Source organism: Anarrhichthys ocellatus, unplaced genomic scaffold (assembly GCF_004355925.1).
Source record: "Anarrhichthys ocellatus isolate YVR2014 unplaced genomic scaffold, GSC_Weel_1.0 scaffold41, whole genome shotgun sequence".
Classification (NCBI taxonomy): domain Eukaryota; kingdom Metazoa; phylum Chordata; class Actinopteri; order Perciformes; family Anarhichadidae; genus Anarrhichthys; species Anarrhichthys ocellatus.
The window spans coordinates 2,462,056-2,471,132 of record NW_022280071.1 but is presented as its reverse complement, the minus strand read 5'-3'; the positions used below and the strand labels follow the sequence as shown (position 1 = coordinate 2,471,132).

At 44.7% G+C, this 9,077-nt stretch overlaps 2 protein-coding genes across 2 annotated transcripts; one reads left to right on the top strand and one right to left on the bottom strand.

Moving 5' to 3' along the window:
- Positions 1 to 182: 182 nt before the first annotated feature.
- On the bottom strand, positions 183 to 4,417 carry utp4 (UTP4 small subunit processome component). The gene is made up of 9 exons (XM_031868138.1): positions 3,992 to 4,417; positions 3,401 to 3,583; positions 3,186 to 3,270; positions 2,671 to 2,760; positions 2,287 to 2,498; positions 2,028 to 2,199; positions 1,095 to 1,186; positions 544 to 640; positions 183 to 381 (listed from the first exon to the last, which is right to left on the bottom strand). Exons 1-9 carry the CDS (start codon positions 4,148 to 4,150, stop codon positions 302 to 304), a joined length of 1,170 nt encoding a protein of 389 aa, XP_031723998.1. The 5' UTR covers positions 4,151 to 4,417; the 3' UTR covers positions 183 to 301.
- Positions 4,418 to 4,484: 67 nt separating this feature from the next.
- On the top strand, positions 4,485 to 7,728 carry chtf8 (CTF8, chromosome transmission fidelity factor 8 homolog (S. cerevisiae)). The gene is made up of 3 exons (XM_031868139.1): positions 4,485 to 4,600; positions 5,268 to 5,391; positions 7,120 to 7,728. Exons 1-3 carry the CDS (start codon positions 4,581 to 4,583, stop codon positions 7,399 to 7,401), a joined length of 426 nt encoding a protein of 141 aa, XP_031723999.1. The 5' UTR covers positions 4,485 to 4,580; the 3' UTR covers positions 7,402 to 7,728.
- Positions 7,729 to 9,077: the final 1,349 nt, after the last annotated feature.

The window sequence follows — 9,077 nt, the reverse complement described above, 5'->3', positions numbered from 1 at the left end:
GGAGCCGGGGGTTCAGTGTCTTGCTCAGGGACACTACGACACGTGACTGGGACGTGTCACGTGTCGTAGTGTCCCTGAGCAAGACACTGAACCCCCGGCTCCCCGGGCATCTGTCATTGGCAGCCCACTGCTCCCTATATACAGGGATGGGTCAAATGCAGAAGGCAAATTTCATGTATGTGTATATGTATATGACAATAAAAATGGTTTCTTTTCTTTCTACTGGTGAAAATAAGGGCCTGAATAGACGTGTAACATGGTGAAGCAGAGCTCAGCTTCCACTGAGCCACACAGACAGAGATCAGCACACACACACCTTCCTCTTCAGCTGGATCAGCTTCTCTGGTTTTCTCTTCACAGGAAGACTGTCACCAGGCTTCCCTGTTATTAAACACAGCACACACAATGAATACTGTTCAGATCAAGACAATCGTTTTCATGAGATCTCCTTTAAATTCCCCCACCACCGCTACTGTTCTCGCATTCTCCTGCATTACTATGTGTGTGTGTGTGTGTGTGTGTGTGTGTGCGTGCTTTACTCACCATGTCCATCGCTCTCCCCGAGTCTCCACAGCTCCAAATGACCAGCGAACTGGAAGAGCAGCAGTCCTGCTTTCTTTGCACAACACACCAGGCTTCTCTACACGGAGGAGGCAGAGGTAAGCATTTAGAACCCAGAGGTCTGCTGCGTGCGCCAAGTAGAACGCATTCAGAGGAGCACGAGCAAACACGGAGAGCACGGCGAGCCCCGGCTGGGATAACACATCGCGACCACAAAGTACACTTCATACAGTACATTCACAAGGTATTCACATCCTTTCACTTTCTTATTATTATGCATTGTATCATGTTGCAGCCTTATGCTAAAGTTGATTGAATACATTCGTCCCTCATCAATCTGCACAAAGCCAACACAGCATTCAGAGCCACCACTTCTCTGGCAGCGATTACAACCGGAGTCATCTTGGTACAGCAGTGTTGTCTCTTCTTCTACTGTATCAACATGTGACCCCACCGCTTATATCATCAACTTTAAATGATTCCGACATACCGAGCGGTGGAGAGATGTGCTTTTCTACTACGTCTGTACTCACATGTGGGAAAGCCACTTTGCGCATTGCTGACTCGCGGGTGTTCTTCTCCACCTTGTCCAACAGGGGGCGCACCACCAGCTGGGTGTCCATACCTGACAGATTACAAACATCATCATCTCATATAACAAGTTCATATATAGAATGGAAAACGATTTGTTTAGACCGTATACTTCATTGTGCAGTAAATAATCCTGTGTTTAGCACAACTCTAAAACATACAGGGTGTCTGAGTTAATACTGAAATATCAAAAATCACATCATCATTCTGTAGATTTCACTTGGTTTATAGTGAAGACGATTTGAGGACTCACTTGCTGCGTTTCCTCCCTAGTAGGATTGATAAACTTGTAACTCGTCCCGATACTGTTAATATTCCATCTCAATTCATAATGTGACCACAAGATAAATATATACACGACCACTCAACAGTGTGAGGTCACCTGCTACACTGATGTTTACCTCCAGTAAAGACTATCTTACCAGAGACCAAAGGAGATAGTTTGGGCCCCAAAAGAAGAAGAATAAAATGATTCAAACATATAAAACATATGTTTAGAAGATGTCTCAACAGTGTTTCACGCCAACAGGGGAGAACTCTGTTGTTACCATTTCCCCTTAAAATACCTACCATTTAGAATGTTTCCCATGAAACTAGATCATTAAGGATGCTTGCATTTGGGCTCTATATGTTTTGGATAGTCGGTTTATTTTGGGCCATCTGTGCAGTGTGTGTGTGTGTGTGTACACACGTACACACACACATACACACGTACACACGTATACACACACACACGTACACACGTATACACACACACACGTACACACGTATACACACACACACGTACACACACACACACACGTACACACGTACACACACACACACACACACACACACACACACACACACACACACACAGCAGTTGTGACACTGACCTCCAGACACCACAGCAGTGTCGGTATGGACCAGCGCCCTCACATCATGAGAGTGGTTTTTAAAGGTCCTGGTTCGGACCCAATCTTTATCGTGCCGGTCCACAGTGGAGGAGATGAACTGAAACTGGATGACCGTGCCCTCTGACGTCCCGGCTATCAGACTGCTCTCATCCTGTTGAATATGAAGGACGTTTGACATCACTGGTTCTCTGTGTATGTGTACCTAAAACAGGCCAGAGGTCATGTAATGTCCTAATACCTGAGAAACAGACAGAGCCAGGACGTCCCACTTGGTGACCAGGTGAGTTCTGACCAGAGTTCCTGTGAGTCCATCCCAGATCTGGACCTTTCCTGCCGAGTCACTGCTGATGATGGTGTGGTCGGACAGGAAGACAACGCTCCAAACCACCACCTCTTTGCTCTTGGAGGCTCCGACACCTCTCTCCACCAGCAGCCTGTGTGTGGCGCGGCCTGAAGTCCACAAACGCAAACCAACATTAATACAAGTTCACAATCATATCATTGGGGGATATTTTAGGAATACATGGGAGTTTAGAGTCAACATTCACAAAACTCATCTTCTAATGTTCCATTAGATGGTGGGCTCTGTGCCAACAGTTCAGGATCAGGTTTATCTACGTACCCGTCTCAGCATCAAAGATTCTGATCATGTCCATCATGCCGGCAGCAATCAGTGTACCAGAGGGATGCCAGGAGAGAGATATGATGCGACCTAGAGGATCACATCAAACTAAATCAAACTCTGAATGTCACTAAGTGGGTCTTCACACCTGGAGTTGGGTTCATTTGTTCCACATCAAGGGAAAAAACAACAATACATTGTTGCATTATAGTTCTGGTCCGGTTCCATTTGTCCTTGGATGAAAACAAAATGAATAATTATCAGAACTCAAAGTTAAAACCACACCAGTGGTCCCTACTGGCCAAGGTACACTCTGGGAAATCTGGTTTTATAGTTTCTAGATCAAAAATGTGTTTTCCACATTTAGGACACCACCTCCAGGAGCTCAAATATTAAGAGCAACTATCTGAACACAGGCGTGTATTAACAAGGTAAGCACATGCATGAATATGAATGAATGAATAGAGCTGCCAGTTGAAAAGCAGAAATACCTCTGGATCAGCTCCCTCTCTTACCTTTCTGCCTGTCGAGGTTTCTTTGAAACTGAATCCTCTCCTCCAGAATTTCAAACATCTTCACTGTCCCGTCCTCACAGCCGACCTGACGAGGAAAACATCCATTCAATGAATAATCAAAAGCTGAAGGCTTCAATTCCAAACATTACCGTGGGCCGGAAGAGTGTGAGCATCGGGCATAGAATAAATGCAATATCCACACGGTCTTGACTGACCGCTAGCAGTGTTCCCTTGCCACTGATGGTCCAGATCGGTCCTCCATAGGACTCCACCGTGTACCTGGGCCTCAGGTTCTCCAGGTCATACTCTGTGATCTCTCCATTCAATCCGGCACTGAACAGACGTCGGCCCACCCAACACAGAGCCTCCACAGCCCTGCCGTCCTGTCCTGGGATGACCTGTGCATCAGAATTAAAAACAGGTCTGGAGGTTATCCTCTAGTCTACACATTAGTCTGAGCAGACCTCTCTGATCTAGAGCAGACCTCTCTGATCTAGAGCAGACCTCTCTGATCTAGAGCAGACCTCTCTGATCTAGAGCAGACCTATGTCGATGTGTCCTTGGCCAAGACACTATACAAGTACAGTCCATTACCATTTAATACGGCACATTTACATATTACAGCGGTTAACTAGTTTATGTTTGAATGCATTCTTCAGACTTTCATTACAAAAAGCTGTGATCAACCAAACACACGGGACTCAGTCCTTCAGTCGACTGTTCCGTGCTGTTCGGTTGTTAATACAGAGTTAAGCAGATGACTTCGGATGCTCCACACGTGTGGAGGCTGTGTGGGCTTCTTCTACCTTTTCTTGGAAGTAGTTGTCAGCGAAGTTGAAGATCTCCAGAGCTCCACCAGTCCGGGCCACGGCGAGCCGCTCCGTGCGGCTGTTAAACGCCATGGCTCGGATAGCGGTGGGCATGTAGTCGAAGAACCGAACTCGGTGCACCTTGAACTCACCCATTGTGACTATTGAGAACAACACAAACAGGAGGCGGGTTGAAGCGGGTCCGGCGGCAGCAGAACACGTCCGTTAAACCCGCGGTTTGGTAGCAAAACCAGCGACCTCCCGGTCAGACACACCGGAGGACGACGAGCGACTCTTTGACTTCACCGGGACTCACAGAGACCAGAACACGTCGTTCACCGCTAAGTCACTAAACTGTCTCCGCTCTTCACGCCACACGCTGGAAAACATCCGCGGCCACGTTGAGAGCCTTTGAACCGGTAGTGAATCAGCCAAACAGTCGAAAACGGAAATACGTCATCACGCGGACAGTTCGCACTGCGCGCGAAATACTGGCGGAGTATAAACACGAAGTGAACGGTGCTGGTTAGAGACACCACAACAGCTGTGTTGGGATCAGCTGTGCTTACTGTTACACGACAGGACGATGGTTCAGATACTCATACGGTGAGATATTTATATTCATTCATAGACACGCGAGCGTTACTTCCGCTCTCTAATGTCTGGAGGACGTCCGCGCTATCGGTGCCGAAGTCTGAAGGGAACAGTGAGGTTCTAGTGAGGTTCTAGTGAGGAAGATATGAAGATAACTCGGACCATCCATCATTATCACATATCCATTATTCTTTAGAATATGTCAAGTCTGTATTACAAATGGCCTCAAATATAAATGAAGGTCTTCTTTATCACATGAACCAATAATAATGCAGATTAAAAAGACTTCACTGACACACATATATAACGATATATAGAATTACTGTAGATTATTATTTGAGGGCCTGAGATTGGCCAATGTGTTTTCTTGACTGTTAATCACGTCACTATTCTGATATAATGCAACAAAAATATAAATCTTTTTTCAAAAGTTATGAGGTGGAATGTTGCCCCAGGGACAAACCGGTGAGGTGAAGAGTAGCTGATGGTGATTCAGTTCTATTGATGTCTCCAGTATCAACAGTGTACACTAATGGAAGCTGATGTTTGAGGGCGCTCTGCTGTAGAGCTCAGGGGTGATGGGACCAGCTTTGACACTACAATAGTATGTTCTTCTAGAGACGAATGCTCTCCAGGTATGTTGAGCTGATGTTGGTGTGTATCACTGTCGGCTCTGCAGGGGCAGTGTGGATGGCAGCAGTCCTCCTGAATGGCTGATGGTGGAGCTGCAGGGAGAAGTGGTCTCCAGACACAACTCTGGTCTGGCAGCCAACGTAATGGGAGACCTGCTGTACACCGAAGAGGTAAAGACTGGAGCACACACTGGTGCTTTTCAAGTACAATTCTTGGCTTTTGATTGCAACCAGTGGCAACCACTTTCTAACATGTAACAAATATGCACAGCCCAAAATAAATACATCTTTAATATTTCCTGCCTTAGTGATATTTAAATGTTGCTGTTGGAGTCAGAACTGGAATCCGCCAACACTCTGTGTTTGTTGGTCTGTTTACTCTGTTTTACAGACAGTGAGGAAGTAAATACGTTGTTTGATTGTGGGGAGAAACTAAGAGCAGATCATGGCATCATATGGCTGTATAGCCAGGTTCATCTTCACATATCTCAAATTCATTATTGCACATGGGAACATAGCTATTCCTCATTTTTTTTCTCCAACCATGTTTTCTGTTCTATTTGTTTGTTTGGGCTGCAAGTAACAAACAACTATTTTCATAATCGATTTTAAGCTAATTCATTTCTCAATTTATTGATTAATTGTTTGGTTGTATAAAATGACAGGAAACAATAAAATGCTCATGCTTGAGCTCAAATAAAAGATATTAAACTAACACTATCATAGAAGAGGAAGAACATCAGCAAATCCCAGCAATAGATAAGCTGGAACCAGAGAATTGTTGCTTAAAAAATCCTTTTAAATTGCAGATGAACTTTCTGTCGACCAAAATATTCAATTAATGGACTGTTTTGTGTATTATTTTTTCACTAAATTATGATAGATGAGACCTACCCAAGAGCAGGTTGTCAATATGTATTTTCGGAAGTATACCACGGTTATCCAAACTTCTTCAGTCAAACGATGCCTGCGTTGTGTGACTCACTACCAGCAGCTACTACCCAGACAGCCGGGATCTGAGCCGGCAGTTGCCAGCTAACGCTGCTAATAGCACAAACAGAGCTAACGCTGCTAATAGCACAAACAGAGCTAACGCTGCTAATAGCACAAACAGAGCTAACGCTGCTAATAGCACAAACAGAGCTAACGATGCTATTGGCACAAACAGAGCTAACGATGCTATTGGCACAAACAGAGCTAACGATGCTATTGGCACAAACAGAGCTAACGATGCTAATGGCACAAACAGAGCTAACAGTTTGAAACTGTTACAATGACTCAATCGATTCGTCATTTTTTTAAAACAAAAATCTGAAACACTGGTTCCAGTTCCTCAATTGTGACTATTTACTGCAGTTCTCTTTCTTACGTGAAAGCAAAATGAAAATCTTTAGGTTTTGAACTGTTGATCCGACAAAACAAGCAATTTGAAAACTTCACCGTAGGCTCTGCAATATTTTTATGGACAGTTTTCACTATTTTTTTGCCATTTTCACTGTTTTCTGCCATCAGGAAAATAACCAACAGACTTATGGATAATGAAAATAATAGTTAGTTTTGGCTCTACTTGTAGCGGCCTTTCTTTGATTGCCAACTCTTGTCCTCAAGGCTCAATATGTATGCACATGTATGTTTTGCCACCCCATGGCACCGGTCAGTATATAGACTCTGCAGAGGTTCGGTAGAGCCGCTGATCATCAGTTAATAGATTATTGACTGTTCAAAACCTTGTTCTGCAACCATTAAACTTCCATGACGGTCATATCAGACACTTTTGTAGGAGAACGGTTCCACTCGTGTTGCTTTAGCTCTGAATGCAGCAGACGTTCATGTCTCAGCCGATGCTTTCCCTGTCAGTCCTCTCGTTTCACTCAGCTGTCTGTCTTTCCCCTCCACCAGGGGACGCCAGTGCTTATTATAGGACATCATATTCTCTATGGCAAGCAGCTCAAACTGGAGAAACCCTTCGCCGTCCTCACCAAGCATTCCAGCCAGTTGCAGGATAGCCTGGGCAGCCATGACCACGACGATGGCAGCGAGGATGTCACACAGGGAGCTATGGAAACAAACAAGCAAGGACCCGCCTCCACCTCCTACACCGTGTCTGCCCTCATCAAACAGAAGCTGATCTTTAAGACGCGCCCCAAACCCATCATCACTAACGTACCCAAGAAGGTGTAGCGATACGCCGTTTCATCACCGGGTCGGACGAACTGATCCATCCCACCTGCTGGACACTACCGGAAGTGTACTTCAGCTAGTGTTATCTCTGACATGCAGTTGGTCAATACAACACCTCTTATTGATCATTACTGCCAAACTCTGGCCTGAACCGATTCCTAGAGAGACTTTAATGAGGCTATGAATGAATGTTGTACTGTTCTCCTGAGATCTGTAGAAAAAGTTAAATCATCAGAGTCTAAATGCAAATGGACGAATGGCGTTGTGGAGGGAATACTGACGTTTTCGGCAAAAACAAAAGAAAAAATAAAGAATATTTGAAATCAGCAGCTTCAATCCATAAGTATATAATACATACATAAGGCAACATTTCCACCAGATGGCAAGTTATACTTTTACTGTGACTGGATCAGACGTCTCCACTGCAATGCATGTATAACCACGGGACATTGTTTCCAGATAAACTCTGAGCAAATGTCTGCAATGTAAACTGTGACAGTTCAATCATTTCATTCATGAAGAGTTGTTACTTGGTATCAGTGCACCTCTCTGTTCACCCACCACGTCTACTGGTACCAGTTCCTGTTTCCCACCAGGCATTGGTCATAATTGAATGTATTTTGTATGCCTGTTAGAAATAATCAATTGGTGGCAGGTAGTAGACAGGTTAGGGAAATATTACCACATAATACACTTCAAACCCCTGGACGTTCACTTTTGTTAATACTGCATTGAAGCAGTATTTAGAGGTTCAGCGTATCCCACAATTCACCCTGTTCTACTGTGCTGTGTTGGTGGCAGTGCTCCTGTGAGCTGGTTTGAGGACCGACAATAAGCAGACATGATGTTTAAGTTGATCACATGCTGGATTCAGCAGAAGTATGCTACTCATAAATACCGTAAGTGTGTCGGAACAGACCCAAGGCTCAGAGGTAGAGCCGGTCGTCCTTCCATCAGAAGATCGGCGGTTCGATCCCCGGCTCCTCTAGTCCCTGTTGATGTGTCCTTAACAGCTGAGGGATCAGTTTGGTGACAAACATTCACAATATTTGTCTCGGTCTTCTAGCATACAGCATTTGACATGTCGGCAGAATATTTACAGCGTGCAAGTGTGTGTGTGTTTGTTTGATGAAGGCGGTTCCTATGCTGCGGTGCTACCCTGAAGTGAAATGCCATCCTGTTGGTACGTGGTGACTGAAGGGACCGATTCATTCATCCTCTTCCCTCGGCACTCAGACACCTCCCACTTTCAAACAAACAGGCGTTCTGGCAGCATGTTTTTAAAGTTCTACCAAGAACCGTGATGTCAAAGCTCAGTCATTTCATCAGTGACTGATATTACTCACATAACTTCAGTAAAACAGCTTGTTATCTGTACTTACTCTCCATACTGGTCTGGAATGAAATAATAGCTTTTTATCAAGAGGTCCTGTAAAGAAGTCCTCATTCAGATCAAATGAGACCACATTTAGGAATGTCGGCACGATAGGTGGTGACACATAGTGAAACATTACTATGGGGTGATCTGTGGGGACACAGTGAAACATTACCATGGGGTGATCTGTGGGGACACAGTGAAACATTACCATGGGCTGATCTGTGGGGACACAGTGAAACATTACTATGGGGTGATCTGTGGGGATACATAGTGAAACATTACTATGGGCTGATCTGTG